The sequence below is a fragment of the Myotis nattereri genome (genome assembly GCF_964212035.1).
Source record: "Myotis nattereri genome assembly, chromosome: 13".
Lineage (NCBI taxonomy): Eukaryota > Metazoa > Chordata > Mammalia > Chiroptera > Vespertilionidae > Myotis > Myotis nattereri.
The window spans coordinates 47,615,324-47,632,958 of NC_138088.1; the positions used below are offsets into that span (position 1 = coordinate 47,615,324).

Here is a 17,635-nt window from a genome sequence, read left to right on the forward strand (position 1 = left end):
ATTTCACGAAGCACAGGGTTAGAAATTGAGGACATGAGAAGGAAGCCAGGGGCATGCCAATTCCCATGCAGGTGCCCTTAACATTGAATATCATACTTAGACTGTGGTAGTAGTTTGGCAGAGATCAATAAGGTACAATCTCTGCCTTCCACAACACTGTCACTTAAATAGACAAAGACATATGACACATTTTGCTGCCCTCTCTCTATTCTAGCCACCTGGCTTGCCTGCTATCCCTCACCATGCCAAGCGGGCCCATACTCCATATCCTTCACATGTACTATTCCATCTGTCTCTTCCATCAGGCAGACACATAGCCCTCTCCCTTACTTCCATAAGGAACTGGCTAAAATATCAAATGTCACCTTACCAGAGATTCACCTGTTTTGTTTTTCTTTCTAGAACTTATCACCACCCGGCATTATCCATTTGTTTATGATCTGTCCCCCTAAGTAAAGGGTAAACTCAATGAGAGCAGGGCCTTTACAATGGCCCCTACTATCCATCATTCATGCCTAGAAGAGTTCCTACCGGAGCATACATGTCCAACAATATTTATTGAATGAATGAATAATAGGTCTGGAGTGAGCCAGACCTGGCTTCAAATTCTAGCCCGGAAGCAACAGCAAAACAATTTAATCATTGCAGGCCATGTTTTCCTCAGAGTTAAAATGAGGAAAATAACAACACAGCCTACTTCCAAGAGTTGGTGTAAGTAGTGCAGATGAGAAGTATCTCTTGCAGCGTCCCAGGCAAATGATAGGAATACAAGGCATGGGACTAGCATCAATGTTGCCTGAGAACATGCAGGAAAGGAGGAGATGTCTACGAAAGTACCCCAATCTTTATGATGCTCCTTTTTTTTTTTCTTTAAAGCAAGAGCTGGAAGCATTAGGAATTTCCCAAACACTTGGACGTTGCCACACACACGTTATGTGAACTGGTGCTGCTGTGCACTGGGGATCCTGAGAAGCCAAAAGAAACCCAGACCTCTGTCCTGGAGTTGAGGCTGGGGGAATGACAACTGTCTCTTGTGCACGTCCATCCTCTCATCCTCAGGATGGACTGAAAGGGCACAGGTCTCTGCACAGATGGGTAGACAGGCAGGAGGCAGGGGAAACAACACAAACTGGGTACGAAGAACCGGATGTGAGAGCTGCTCAGCTGAGCCTGTGGTCGCACGTCCCCACTCAGGTTTTCCATTGCTGTGTGTGGAAGCTCGTGTTACCTTATTTCACGCTTTGCCAGTTAGTGTTCAAGTTTGTCTCTCGGCTACTGAATCAGAGAGGCCAAGCTGAAATCAGGAGTAACTGAGACCTAGAGACTTTTGCAGAATGAACAACGGGATCAAAATGACATTGCGAGAGAGAAAAGCAAAGTGCCCGGTGCCCCTGTACTAGCTAGTCCTGATGCTTGACATGAGGATAGGAGGTCAGAGGCGCCTGTTTGGTGTGTGGGCAAGTGGAGGGGAGCTGTCAGTCTGAGGCTGAGCAGAAATGCAAACTTCTAACCTCTTCCCTTGAAGCTATGAATAAATTAACTGATTGAAAAACAAGGTAAATGAAGGCTCTGAAATGAGGGGTTCAACAGGGTCATTTTGCGAGATAGTGATGGGACTTTGGCAGGAGTAGGGGGGTGGTAATGTTGATATTTTTCAATTTTTATATAAATGCCAAAGTGTCCATCTTACCTAGACCATGAAAGAGCGTTTATATCTCTTGAAGGTTCACTGGAGAGGAGATATAAATAGCCAAGAAAAAAATAAAATAAAAATTCTTAACCTCACTCATAATTCAATGAATGCAATTTAAAACAATAAAGATAATGCCATGCATTCTACTCAGTAGATAGATTCTGTTTAAAAAATTGTTCATAGTGTCCTGGGTGACTGAGGGCTTGCAAACACAGACATTCTCATCTTGAGAGAGTGTACATTGATTTAACTATTTCAGAGGGCGATGTGACAACATCTACAGCATATATATATATATATATATATATATATATATATAGCCTCAAGTCCAGGATGCTGGTAACTTCTCTCTCAGCAGTGCTAGCAGTGCTTGCTCCTTATGTAAGTTTGCATGTTCACAGGTGTATGTGTGTCGGCACTGTTTGAAATAGCCAAACATGTATGTATCTATTAACAGGATAGCGACTTACTAAATTATAGTAAACTGTACAAGGAGGAATCTATGTAGTGATTCCTCATGAAGGGGCTAAATTTGTATGTGCTGATATGAAAAGAGTTTTAATTTGCGATTGTATCCACTAGCACTGCACTGGAGTAAGAGTTTTGCAACATGATCATCTGTGAGTGTGTGATGTATGTGTGTGCACACATGCATTGATCTACATCAGCCCTGGATACACTTGAGTACTGCTTACCCTTTTTTTGTCCTTGCTACCCTTGTTGGTATAAAAGTAATCTATGCTTATAGTGTGTGGGTAGCAGGTTTAATGTACGGTGTGCATACAATGCATGGGTGGGTGTATACACATTCACACACTCACACACATACACACAAACACACATGTGTGATTTGTAAACATTAACATGTTTGTTTCCTGGATGAGGACCTGCCAATGTGTTCTCAGTTGAACGTGGGGACCAATAACAAATGCCATATTCAAGAAATATGTTCAAAAGTTTCCAATAATACCTCCTGTGATTGATTGTAATTGAGATTGTACTTCAGCTTGTCTCCCAAGACAGAGGTGATACAAGAAAGAATAACATCCTTGACATGACTGTAAACTGCAACACATCCAGGTCTCACAGCACAATGGGCATGACACATCTATGCCAGCCATAGACCCTTGTAAGCCAATGCTTCCCAGAGCTCACCTCCCTCACATACAGAGACTTCCAATAAAACAGATAGTAATTAAAATATCATCTAGGGAGATGTGAAATGAGACTAACACAAACCTTTGAGTAACAAACCCAGATAAGCATTTGCAACCCATCCCATGGGGATGAGCCAAATAAGCAAGTGAACACATTTTTCCTGTGTCACATGTCTCAGTGCCTAGGCTACAAAATCCCTAAACCCATTACAATCAGAGAAAGCAAACAAACACAACAACAATATTCAAATTAAAAAGTATTACATTATTTTTGCACATTCCCTACAAGACCCATAACCTAGAATATAAACAATGAGTTCCATATACTTAAATTATATACTAAATAATAATGAAGAAATAGAGAATCAAGAGGGGTTTCAGTCAGGGAATGGGAAAGAGAAAACATAGATATTGGAATTCTTGGAGCAAATGACTCTCAGCTACATTTGCTAACACCTTGCTGAGCTGAGCTCTTTCCTTCCTCCTCCTCCTCCTCCTCTCTGTTTCTTTTACTTGGTGCCAGGGTTACTGTGTTGGAGAAAGATACCAAGAAAAAAGAGAGAGAAGGGAGGGACGGGGGAGAGGGGAGGAGGGAGGACATGAAACCGAGAAAATCTCATTTTTTACATTCGGTCAGGTCAGGCTTAGATCCTTTTCTTCAATCGGTAGGTAATTTTTTTTCCTGCTTTGTTTTGACAGGGATAACTTTTCAAATTAAATCCCTTTATTGAATTTTCACTCTTGAATAGTTTCTGAAGATGCTGCCTTTGCAAAAAAAGTAAAATAAAATAAATAAAATTAGAACTGATATATTTCATGCCTCGTGCAAGCTGAGCCTGAGATGACAGTTTGACATTATCAACCTCCATGCCTGCAGGGAACACAGGAATAACGATGGGTGGGGAAAAAAGCGCAGATCAGGAAAAGTGATGGCCTTGTCGTTTTCAGGATATGGGGTTATGGGCATTAAATGCCACAAGCCAGAAAGTAGCCACGTCCCCAAAAGTTCAGAAAGGAAAGCAATCTAGGATTCCATCCAGAGCTTTCAAAACAAGGGTGTAGTCATGGGAGACAGACCCTGAAGCTCTTTCATTAGTTTGTATTATGGGACTTTCTGACCCTAAGCATGTTCCACTACCAGCATCATCAGCTTCACCACGGAGCTTGTTAGGAATGCAGACTGTTGGGCCCCTCCTACATCAGAATTTACATTCTAACAAGGTCCGTAGGTGGGATCTGTAAGTGAGGTTAGGTAGCCAGCTGGTTACCCTGACACGTGGTCAACTATGCATTCATTCATTGAATAAATATTTATTAAGCTCCAATAATCATGGAAATGGAATGTGCAATTAAAAACTGAGATGAGCCCTAACCGGTTTGGCTCAGTGGATAGAGCATCGGCCTGCGGACTCAAGGGTCCCAGGTTCGATTCGGTCAAGGGCATGTACCTTGGTTGCGGGCACATAACCAGTAGGGAGTGTGCAGGAGGCAGCTGATCAATGTTTCTCTCTCATCAATGTTTTTAACTCTTTATCCCTCTCCCTTTCCCCTCTGTAAAATATCAGTAAAATATATTTTTAAAAAAACTGAGATGAGCACAATAAGGAAAAATATTAGAGTTGGATGAAAGCAAACAAATTGAGAAACTGGTTTGGATTGGGAGTTCAAGAAAGACTTCCCCTGGGAAATGATACTTTCCAGGATTTTGTTATAGTTCTCTGGATTTACTGGATGCTATCTTTAGGTGAAGCTGGTTGAAAAGTCCAGGGGAACGTGACTATTCTTTACAACTTTTGTGTGAGTCTAAATTTATTTCAAAGTGAAAAGTTAAAAAAAAAATAGAAATGGATCCTTAATTTGAGATCTGAAACACTTATAGCGATTAATTACACTGAATTCATCAGGGAAGCGGGGAGGGCATTCCAGGCAGAGGAAACAGCGGCATCTGGGCCTTAAACTAAGACCTAGAAACCCGGGTGGTCCAAGACTTGAAAGCAAATTCAAGGGTTTGTAGGCAAGGAGTGAGGACAGGGTTAGAGTGAGATGCGGCTGAGGAAATGGCCAGGGACCAGCTTATGCTGCAGCTAAAGGTCAAGGTGAGAACTTGGCTCTTTATCGCCAGAGCAGTGGGAGGTCAATCAAAGCTCGAAACAGATGACAGGATTGCTTTTACCTTAGGAAAAGGCTGCTCAGGCTATTGGGTAGTAAGAAATGAACCTTGGGATCCAAGATAAAATAATCAGCTGCAGGGCAATGGAGGTGTCTCCTCTCATTCTGTGCCAGGCACAGGGTGGGGCAGATGCCATGATATACCACTACCCTGCCTAAATTTAAAAAGGAGGAAGGTGCTGGTCCCTGACCTATCCTCCCATTGATTCTGCCAAAGCATATATTCATTCTCCGAAAGGGAAGCAAAACCTCTAGAGATGCAGAATCTCATGGTGTGTGCAGAGGTGCAGAGCACATGCGATTTCTGAAGAGTCTGGGCTGCAGGGATGACCGGTGACTTTTGAGTTGTCAGCTGGTAAAATGCAGGCATCGCTGCTGTCTTTGTGTTCAAAGAGCTGAGGACAAGTAGACAGGTGCAGGCGCCAGTGACGGTGATGCTTTTGAATTTTGAGGGATACTTTTGAGATAGGAAATGTCTCCATAACTAAATTACCATTCTCTTGCTCCGTATCGGACAACCTCTAACAGCCTCATTGCTTGGTGGTAACTGTAGACAGTCCATTCTCTTTCTCTCCTCTACGTTTGGGGCCTCTTTCTTCCTCTGTCTTTCTTTCCTCATCCCTTTCTTCTATACATGTTCCCTTTCCCTTCATCCTTTTCACCTTTAGTGCCCAATCTTAGACCTAGTGGTACCCCATCAACTCTCAGACCTTCAGGAGAACCTCGGGACCAGAGAAGAAGAAGGAAAGGTCTATTGCTGTTGTTTAAATATGTTTGTTAAACTTTCTATGACTTGATTTCCTCATCTGCAAAACAGGAACAACAACCCACAAATTGTTAGGATTCCTTGTGCTAAAGGAGATAAAGTGTTTAACATAATTCTTGGTCCGGGGTAAGTGCTCTGTAAATGTTAGCTACTATAGGACACACTATTGTTAACTTATTTAATTTACAGTGAAGAAGCTGAGGCATAAAGAGTGTAAATAGATTTTTCAAGGTCATACAATTAGTGAGCAGACTTGATTTTTTCTGACAAGGGTTTAAATTCTAGATTTGCACCTTACTTTCCTCTCGGTCATGTACCTAAAGCCATGATCTTCACATAATGTGGAGTCCTTCACTGTGGATGGCCTAGCTAGGGCTGCTCTGAACGCCTAAGGTGCAGACTTTGCCCTCCTGCTGCTTATCATAGGACACACGGGATGATTCTTCTCTCCCCTGTGCCCTCTAAATGCTTTGTGTGTCTCTGAACAAGACAGGGAGGCATTGCTCAAACGACATCCAATAAAATAAAGAAACAGGAAAAACCAACCAAAACAAAGCAGCAGCAATCACAACAATAAAACATGGTAGAAATAAGGAATTTTTACTTTTCACATTACTAGGAAAGCAAAAGAGCCTGATTGAATGAGAGTTGTCAAAAATGATTAAGACAATTCTGAATTACTAAAAGCTGGAAAAGTCCTCATGTCCAAATGAGTTGGATTATTGCCAACGAGTTTCCTGAACAAAGACGTGGTTCGTGGTGGATTGATCAAACTAGTATCACTGTGAACACCTTGGAAAACTTGATTTACTTACGACCATCCACAGTTCTGGCCTCGAGATGCACAAGATCTGGTTCCTTGTTTGAGCCCATCACAGACCTAAAAAGTGAAGGAACATGAAAAGAAACATCAACCTTAGCAACTTCACACGTGCCTTAGGGAAGCTCAGCTGAGCCTGCGGACTACTGATGGCCACAGGATTCTAAAACCACCATCCTTGGGGCACATCTACCCTGTTTACTTGTAAAGTCTGACAGCAAAATTTCCACTTCACATAAAAACAATAATGAAACCTTTCTTCAGTGGAGTCCAGGCTTGACTCGGGCAGAGATACTGTGTGTTATTAGCTCAGGCTTTTCAATAAGTCCTACGCATGGCACGTGGTCTCCATCAACCATCTCCCTGACAGTGTATTAAACTTTCAAGACTTATCAGGCAATGCCAGGCAGGTGGTTTTAGCTGCCTGACTTGAACAGTGATTGCATAGCAAAGTAATCTAATTAATTCTCTCACTTGAAATTTGCAGAACTACCTACTGCTACCCTATGAACTATGAAAACAAAACACATGACCCAACCAATGTGAATGCAGTAGAGCAAAAGAATAACCATTCTCTTTACTGTTGGACCAATGCTAGGGACAAATACAGATGTATCACTATGGTATGTGCCTGAAACTATATGTGTAAATAAAATAAGGGCCTATTTAAAATGCCTCAGAGATGCATATTATGTAGTGTAATCTTGCAGCGAGCCATATTAAATCGAAAACAATTATTTTGTTACATAAGTAATACGGGTGATCATGCTCTCTCTCAGACTTCTATACAGAAAGATGAATTAAATGTGGGACCGTCTATAATTTGCTCTCATCAGGATCTGCAGAACTTCCATTTAATTTGTTTCATTTCTACATGGAAAAAGTCACATGCCTCAAAACTGCACCTCTGTCTGCCCTGAGCTAGTGCAGCCCGGCCATCACATCCATGCGAGAACATACAGATGTTACCCATGGACACAGACAATAGGTGGTGGAGGCCTGGGGGGAGAGGGGGCAGGATGTAAGGATTCGATGGCAGAAAGAAGGGAATATATATATAATACTTTCAACAATAAAGATTTTAAAAAATACTCATCAGAGTCAGGACGCAGTGGGGCCCTACCTGATGGGTCCCATCTCTCTTCTGCTGCCCCATCTCCGGGCACTGCCCCATCTCCAGGCACACTGAAAGATTGTCAATCCCCCAAAAGTGCCCGCTAGCTTCTCAGCCCTCTGTAAGCCTTGGGAAGTTTCTGTCTTCAACTTGAAATGCTCTTCTCCAGTTTCACCTAATTTTCTTTGACTCTAATTTTAAGACACAACTAAAAGTCACTTCCTCCATTGAATATATCCCAGTTACACCAGGAAAATCATTCTCCCCCTACCAACAAATACTTTGATATAAATCCTGTAAGAGTTTGTTATCATAATTTTTGTGTCCTCCCCCAGATCAAAACAGCCCCTTCTCCAACTTGCATACCCCACCCCACCCCCAGCCCCAACTGAGAGCTAGTGGAGATTTTTTTCTATATGTAGGCTTGAGCTATACTAGTTAAATGTTGAAGGAAAGAAGGAAGAAATAAATGAATGAAGGGACAAAGGAAGGGAAGAAGGAGAGAAGAGAGGGAGGGAGGGAGATTGTATAATGGTTAGTGAGCTCTTCAAAATAAGTAAATTAATCATTATCCTAAGGGCATTCCCATAACTCTTCTTACTTGAACCCATTTTTCCCAGCTCAAAGACTCTGAAACCTAGGTGGCTTAGTCTCTCTTCATCTTAAAATAAGTCTCCTGAAGGCCCTATTATCACTGTCAGTAAGTTTTCTGATTGATAGATGGTTTGAAAGTTAGTCTATGCTCAAAACATTAAGTCCTGCTTTCTTCTTCCAGAAAGCAGAAATGCCCTAATAAGGGTTTATCATTTACCCCAAAGAGATAAGGGCACATGCTTATGTGAATTTCATCACTGGAATCTGAATACAGGCAGACAGTGACACCTTCACCCCCATTTCAGTTAAGTTTTGCTGGAACTGCTTGTCCAGGCACAGTGGCCCTCCACTTCCATACTGAAGCATTGACTGGATCCAGAGCTGACCTCTTCTGACAAGGCCATGGTCACCAGCATTAAAAAGCAAACAAGCTCCCTGACAGGCCTCAAACTAAAAAACCCAACAGTTAACTGGTTTCGCAAATGACAACTGGGTAGTTACCCACTGTTCACCTCCCATGTTGCGTGCTCAGAAGTCCTTCCTTGAAATGAGTAGCACCAGTTATTCCTAGAAGACTGGCATCCGTGAAACATGATATTGAAACTAGCATGTGAACCTATCTGCTTGGCTTATGCTTAGTGTACATGGGAGGCAAAATGATGACTCTGCACCCAGTTGCATCGTTTCAAGTGCTCATGGCCCCAAATCAGCCCTGGGCAAACTACAGCCCGCGGGCCAGATCCGGCCCGTTTGAAATGAATAAAACTATTGAAATAAAAGACCGTACCCTTTTATGTAATGATGTTTACTTTGAATTTATATTAGTTCACACAAACACTCCATCCATGCTTTTGTTCCGGCCCTCCGGTCCAGTTTAAGAACCCATTGTGGCCCTCGAGTCAAAAAGTTTGCCCACCCCTGCCCCAAATCAATAAGAGCAGTAGCTTCTGAAGATCTTTTGATGTGCGTAAGGGCAGCAGCTGTTGTTTCAAGGGGCTGTCCCCTTAATTAAGGAAATGAGGCGGGGGCAGCACAGAGGCCTTCATTTCTCCAGCGTCTGCTGGGCCTAACCGGCTCCTGTACCCTGCTTGAATACTTGTCCATCCGTAATAAAACAACTGCAACAACAAAATAAAACTTTCAAGCCAAAACCACCGAGTTTCCAACTATTTTTATTTGCTAATGTGCTCTCACCCATGTTCTTGCAGTCTAGGAGTACCTCCAGGTTATAAAGAATTATTGCTGCTTTTATGTGTAGCACTAGTGAATTCTCAAAAGCGGACACCAAGCCACGCTAAATGTCTGCGGAGGTGCTGGTTTTAACGGTCCTGGCATTGACCAGGCACCTTACAGAAGCTCATGGGTACACTGAACAACGTATCATTCTCTAGCCCATTTATAAATGTTGATTGGAACTGCAGTTTGGTGGTTTTCTGTACATTTTAAGACCACATATTGTACTTGATGATGATGATAGATAGATAGATAGATAGATAGATAGATAGATAGATAGATGGTTGCTAGGGGCTGGGGAAAGGGGAAATGGGGAGAGGATGGTAAGTAAAAGGGCACAAGCTTTCCATTTTGAAATGAATAAGGTCTGAGGATCTAATGTATAATAACATGGTGACTACAGTTGCTAATACTGTGTTTATAGTTGTACTTTGCTAAGAGAGTAGAAATTATGGATTCACACTCACACACAAAAAAGTTAAACATGTGAGGTGATGGATGTAATAACTCAAAGTACCCTTTCACAGTGTACACATTATACACTTTAAATATAATTCTAGCCGAAACCGGTTTGACTCAGTGGATAGAGCATCGGCCTGCGGACTGAAAGTCCCAGGTTCGATTCTGGTCAAGGGCATGTACCTGGGTTGCGGGCACATCCCCAGTAAGAGATGTGCAAGAGGCAGCTGATCGATGTTTCTCTCTCATCGATGTTTCTAACTCTCTATCTCTCTCCCTTCCTCTCTGTAAAAAATCAATAAAATATATTAAAAAAAATTAAAAAAATGATTCTATTTGCCAATTTTACCCAAATAATGCTAGAAATGATGATAAACCAAAGAAAAACAGCATAAACATAAAATTTAATCCAAAATGTTCTCTTCATCTTATTTTCAGAGTGAGATGTCAAGAATGGCATCAAGCCCTAGCCGGTTTAGTTTAATGGGCTAGAGCATCAGCCTGTGGACTGAAGGGTCCCGGCTTCAATTCCGGTCAAGGGCATGTACCTTGGTTGTAGGTGCATGCAGGAGGCAACCAATCGATGTGTCTCTCTCTCACATCGATGTTTCTCTCTCTGTGTCACCTCCCCATCCTTCCCACTCTCTCTAAAAATCAATGGAAAAATATCCTTGGGTGAGGATAAAAAAAAAAAAAGAATGGCTTAAAGTGTGTCTAGCTAGTAATAAGTACAGAGTGTGGGGCACCTTTGCTTGATGCTTCTAGCCTGCCCTGTGCACATGTCCCAGTCATGCTTCATCATGGTTGGCTGGACCTCTTTACATAAATGCTTCTCTGATTTCTCTGGGCTCCAGAAAGGCAGCTGCTCATTTTTTATCAGTAAACTGTCTGTGCTTACCAGAGCATAGAGAAAAAAAAGTTTCCTCAATAAATACATAGGTAACACTTTTACACGGGTCCATATTTCCTATATATCTATCTGATCCATCTGGTTGGTCCTTTATGGAAAGGTCCTTATCTTCTTTCCCTTTGGTCAGAAAGAATCTCTCCATAAATATGAGAGGAAAAACGTGGTCCTTTCATGATATGAAAAGGCAACAGGGCGGCTGTATCTTTATATCTTCATATTGCCTTTAGGTCTATTTGAGAGAATTTCCTTCTTGAACTGAATTTCACAGAAGGGAAGTCTGCAGGTCTTTGTGTGTACTTGCATCTGTGTCTAGAAAGCCTTCTGACCTCCTTCTACCTTGTTAACACTTACAGTCATGGCTCAGCTGCAGACACGTGAAGTTGAAAACAGGCTTCCTAGCAGGGGTGCCACTTAAGCTAAGCTGGTTCACTTTTGACACTTCCAGAACCATAGGCGTACATTTGCTGGCATAAATGAGGCCGGGTTTCAACTGGTGACTCATTTGTCTATCCCTCTTATTCACAGACAAGCTCAAACCTTTCTGAATTTCCATGTAGGCACCAAGCATGCCATGTATAGATATCCAATACATGTTTACTGAATGTTTTTGGATACAGAAGAAGTGCACAACCAGCCATATCCGCATTTATCACTTTATCTGTGTGTGTGTGATATTTGGCAAGTCACTTAACATCTCTGTACTTTGATGTTTTTTCATGTATAAAATGAGGCTAAAATACATTTTCCTAGAATATATATCTTAAAGCACTTAGCAGATTCCTGGCACATAGCAAGGGCTCAGAAATGCATCCGATTTCTTTCTTCTCTTCTTTCCCTTTCTTATTCAGGAGACAGATGGAGAATATTAATACTCATCTCAAAATTAAAATTAATGTTGGTAATAAAAGCTTCTTGAGAGATCACGGGTACCCTATTAGCAGAAATGATTAATCATCATAAATCAATAGACCAAAAAAAAAAGAGTCAACAGCTCAGAGATGAGGTACACGAATGAATAAAAACACTGATGCACTCAGTGAAACATCTCAATGCCCTATTATGTGATAAGAACAAGAGCTACAGATGCTCTGTCCAGAGAAGCCTCCGAACTATGGAAGAGACAATAACCCAATGAGATGGAGTTCTAATATACAAGGTGCTCTTGAAGACACAGGATTGCTGTCCTTTCACTTGCAGAGAGAGACCTGGGGGAGAAGGAAGGAACAGGAAGTCTTTAGAGTAAATGGATTGAATCTTAAAGGAGATGCAATAGAGAGGGGGTAAAGAGCATAGAAGGTAAAAAGGTCCTAGGTCAGAGAGAGGATGACCCAGGTAGGCATCCGCTAGTAAGTCAATAGCGTGAATCTAATGTTTTCAGAGGAGAATAGTAGAAGATACAATAAAAGGCTAGTCAGGGGCCCTGTGTGCACCACGTTTAAGGTTTTGTATTTGATGCAAAAGGCCATTGAAGAAAGTTAAGTGCTCAAGTTTATAAACAACTGAAAAGGACCGTGTCCCCATCTATCTATGTGTAGTCCTACCTGTCAAAGCAAAGTGTAAAGGGAAGGCCCTCAGGCCATCCCAGATCCAGCTCTGTTGATGAAAACAAGACAAAGCCAGCCTCCTGTATCTATACTCACAGTATCTTCAGCTGGCATCACATGTAGAAGCCATTTATGAATAAAATCTGAGAATTACCAATGTCAAGAATGCAAACAAAACATCCCCTCCCTGGTCCAGTCCACTGTGATGTGAGCAACACAATGTTAGCTTTCTGAAATACAATCGCCAAATGCAGCCTTTGTCAACATGTTCTACAGAGAGAGTCAGAAATGTCACTGGCTTATCATTCTCCTGGCATTTTGTCCGAGTTTATACCAGTTTACTGTAGTGCTCAATAAATGCTGCAGAGCCAAAAATGCCCTATGAGATAACGGCAGAGCAAGCATTAAAAATAAACATGGTGATGGGACAGCACCTGTTTATTGGGGTTGAGATCTGCAGTAAATGCCATAGAAGGAGTGAGGAGGAATCTGCAGAGGGACAAAGCGGGGGAGGTGGAGACACCTGTCTTCCTCTGTCTTGTTGTAGATGGAGCAGTCCTGGTCCCACGGGTCTCTCCATAAACAAAGCCCATAGAGGCAAGGGGTGCTGTCTGCTACAGAGGGAAGAAACAAAGTGCCCACAGGTATTAGCGACTGGACACCCGGACTTCCTCTTCTGTAGTGAAGCATTTCCCCTTCACTCGCCACTTCAGTTAGGCTCTCAAGACAGATATCATCAGGAGAGTCCAGGCAAACTCGGCAACTTTTATTCTTGAGCAAAGCAGCTTAGCCTGAGGTCTCATCTCTGCCCATCTAAGGGAAATGGGTTAGAAAAACATACAACACAATCTGAAGGTGTAATTTTAACCTTGACCTTAAGCCCAAGAAGCATGCTTTCTTTCATCTGGTCTCCATACTGTCACATGGGTTACCCAGAAAGAAAGGTAGTTATTATAGACAGACAAGTAAAAAGATGCTTATTTTTTATTGCATATGGTGGTTACTGACAATCAGCATGGCCAACAACTTTGAACTCAACGAATTCTGTATTTTGCCATCCTTACTCCTAGAACCAGAAGCCTCACTGTTAATTATATGAGAAAGAAAGAAGAAAGAAAGAAAGAAAGAAAGAAAGAAAGAAAGAAAGAAAGAAAGAGGAGGGAGGAGGGAGGAGGGAGGAGGGAGGAGGGAGGAGGGAGGAGAGAGGAGAGAGGAAGAGAGGGAGAGAGGGAGAGAGGGAGAGAGAAGAGGAGAGAGGAGAGAGGGAAACCAGGAATGGGGTGTCTGACCCAGAATGAAGGAATATATGATGCTTAGGAAGATTGTGGGAGATAAGGCTATTTGCCTGACAAAGTGTTTGATAGAAATAAAGTTGAGAGTTTGAAGAGCCATGCTTAGAAACAGGAAACATGCCTCAGCAGACATCAAATGACCAGGTCTAAATTGGTCAAGACAAACCATTCTGTGTCCATGCTCTCCTCCCCTTCCCCACTCTCCCTTGTCTGCATTTCCTATTTTCTTCTTATTTCCCAACTTTTTGGCTCCTCCCCTTGTTTGTCTGTTTTTGGTTGTTTTTTGTTTTTTTTTTGTTTTTTTCCTGAATACAGATGAGGGGATCTAGAGAGACACCAGGGAGGATGACAAGATCACCCTCCTGACCCCTTGTTTGGAAATAATAGTGTGGGTGGGTAAGATGCAGAGAAACACATTTAAAATGATCAAAGAGTTTGGGGTGGAGGGAAAGAGTAACTCACAATATTATTAAATAAGGTTTCTTATTATCTTTTTAAACTTCAGTGATATCATACCCCATGTATTTTTAGCAACTTGTTAATTTTAGTCAATTTATCTTAGAGACTGTGCCATGCCAGAACATAAAATTAATGAGATAGATCTCTAACTACTTCTTGCAATCTATTAAATGAAAATACTCAATTTATCTAAATACTGTCTATTGATTAACCAAAAGAAAAGAAAAAAAAAAAGCATACCCATGGAATGGAAAAAGAGTTATTGGAGGTACACATTCTAAATTCCTAATGGTAGCCACCTCTGGGAGACTTTAGAATTGGGGGTGATAGTCAAAAAGATCATTATCTTCATCAGCAATTTAAAAACCTTTTACAAGGAAGATGTAGTTATGGATTATTCTTAATATTAGTAAATCTGCATTGTTAATAAAAACAAGAATATTTCTTCAGTCTGGGAAACAAAGTTCAAGAGGAGATGTAATCAATGTGTGCAAATCACAACCGGAAAAATAGAAGAGTAAAATTTATGTGAAGAGAGCATCTGGAATTTTCTCAAATCTCAGAATACTTAAAACCCTGACACCATCTTACTAAGACTGCTAGGAAAGCTAAGCAGTTGAAGAGGGTGGCAGCGAAAGACAATGCTAAGGACACCAGGTGTGTGTTCCTGTTCATCTTCAATTCAGACAGAGAGGAAGAAGGTGTGGTGGTCTTGTTTGGGACCAGAGGGGCCATATTAACAGAGACAAGGAGCGAAGAGAACCTTTCCACTACCCTTTTCTTTCCATTTCTGTTAAGGACAACGAATTGCAGAATAGAGGGTAGAGCAAATATGAGCGTAAATTAATGGAAACCTGAGCACTTGGATGTTGGAAACTATCTGACCCAGAGAAATTAAATTCCATAAAAGAATTCCAAGAATGACACTCTCCAATTCTTTTTTGTTTGAACATATCAAGCAAGGGGAAAAAATTAGCAGAGCCCAATATAGGATGTGCGTTGTAAGATGTAGAAATATACTAGAGTATGTACATATTAACTTTAGAAAATATACACAAAATGAAAACTAAAACAGAAGCAAATAAATCAGAAATTGTAAAATTTTCTTCCCACATTTCAATGAATCATCTTGTACATCTCCTAGGATGTTGTTGCAGGGAACTTGCCATGGAGACAATTGCTCTAGACCAGCCGTCCGGCCTGCGGGCCGGATCCGGCCCATTTGAAATGAATAAAACTATTGAAAAAAAAGACCGTACCCTTTTATGTAATGATGTTTACTTTGAATTTATATTAGTTCACACAAACACTCCATCCATGCTTTTGTTCCGGCCCTCCGGTCCAGTTTAAGAACCCATTGTGGCCCTCGAGTCAAAAAGTTTGCCCACCCCTGCTCTAGACTGAAGATGCCTGCGGTAGCCTTGACACTGAACAGCAGCCAGGAAGACAGTAAAACCTCAGTGGAATTGTTAATGAGTGCATAGTATTGCCTGAACGCTGACAATGTGCCAGTGACTTTTCTAGGTGCTGAGGGTTTAGCAGTGAATAAAACAGAGCAAGGTCCCACCCCTTGTGTGGCTTATATTTCAATAGCGAAGATAGTGTATACAAATATAAATAATATAAATAGCATAAATATAAATATAAATTATATCAGATCAGGACAATATCTCTTGAAAGTTGTATAGTAAAAAATGTTAATGTATATGAGCTATAAGGATGCTTTAACTACATTAAAAAATATATTGTGTTTTTCACATGGTGCTGATCTGTGGCTGGTGTACATATTTTAAGCATGGGACTGATATAATACAGGCCCTGTAAGGCTGTGCCCTTGTTGATGACCTGTTCAGTAATAGTCAACAGCTTCGATAAGGAAATTGTGTGCCTAGGAAATTCACACGTGACACAAATTCAGGGGAAAAAATAATGGTGAGATAAAAGAAAAGCAGCATTATCTCGGAAAGCAACTTACCTGCTCAAGGGCATACAATTAATAATGATACAATCAGATTGGAACCTATGCTTCCTAACTTCTCTACAGCTCTATGTACCATCTGTAAAACAGGATAATGACAATAAAATGTAATAATAAGATTTGTGGAGAGTATTGGTGAACGGTATGAGTTAAGGGTCCTTTAGAGGTGAAAAGTTTGCTGGAGATTAACCAGCCCTAACCCCTCATGTCACAATTAAGGAAACCAAATCCTCAGGAGAGCAAATGCCTTGTCCAAGGTCACGCCACTCACACAGGGTCAAGGATGGGAACACAATCCAGGTTCCTGACTCACTCCAGTGACCCTTCTCATGGGAAAACCCAAAAGCCAAGAACCCCTTTTCCTTTGACCTCTTTGTATCTCAGGGAAATCGTGTTGACTCAGAAATCAATGTGTTTGTCTCACACTAACAAATATCGGATAAATAAATGGGGCAAGTTCAGTTATGCTGACTTCCTGCAAGGATTATGTGTTGCCATGGTGTGAATGTTTGTGTCTCTCCAAAATTCAGATGTTGAAATCTAACCCCAAGGTAATGGTATTAGGAGGTGGGGGCCTTTGGGAGGTGATTAGGTTATGAGGGTGAAACCCTGATGAATGGGATTAGTGCTCTTATAAGAGAGGCCAGAGTGATCCCTCACCCCTTCTACCAGGAGAGGACAAAAGGAGAGAACAGCTGACTGAAACCCAGAAAAGGCCTTCATCGGAACCCCCTGGCACCCCGATCTCAGACTCCCAGCTTCCAGAACGGTGACAGATAAATTTCTGTCCTTCAAATACCATCCAGCCCAGCCAGCATGGCTCAGTGGCTGAGTGTCAACCTATGAACCAGAAAGTCACAGTTCGATTCCTGGTCAGGACACATGCCTAGGATGCGGGCTCGGTCCCCAGTATGGGGTGTGCAGGAGGCAGCGGATCAATGAATTCTCTCTTCATTGATGTTTCTATCGCTCTATTCCCCTCTCTCTATCTCTCAAATAAATAAACAATAGATTTTAAATTAAAAAAAAAATCCATCCAGCCTGGGTACTTTCTTACAGCAGCCAGAACAGACTAAGAGGTGTGTTGGCAATTAGGGTAGCGCAGGTAGGAACATTAGAGAGTTCCGTGTCCTAGTGATTGGAAACAGGCTGAATATTAAGTTTAGTTTATACCTGAAAATATCAGGGCTTCTAAGCTTGAAGTTGGGAATTAAATCCATCTTCACAGCAGAGACAAAAATTCCTGGGCTGTCAAAAGGAGCTAGTTTCCTTGGTACTTTGCTTATTTACAAAGCACCTGTGGAGTTCTGAGTCCAGGTTTGAAGGGATTTGCAATGGGCAAACACCGAGATGAGATCCTGTGAAAATACTCTGAAGACTATGCCAGTTTGCCTTTGAACTCTTGACTGCTTGACCAAGAAAACCAATGTGATGATGACAAATACAC

The 17,635-nt window shown here is 41.6% G+C and overlaps 1 protein-coding gene across 1 annotated transcript in view; it reads right to left on the minus strand.

Annotated features, from left to right (window-relative positions):
- SORCS1 (sortilin related VPS10 domain containing receptor 1) overlaps positions 1–17,635 on the minus strand; it is a 217,884-nt gene that overhangs the window by 120,991 nt on the left and 79,258 nt on the right. The window contains exon 4 of the mRNA XM_081104694.1: positions 6,601–6,665. Within this exon, the coding sequence (XP_080960820.1) occupies positions 6,601–6,665 (65 nt within the window). The remainder of the gene's footprint in view (positions 1–6,600; positions 6,666–17,635) is intronic.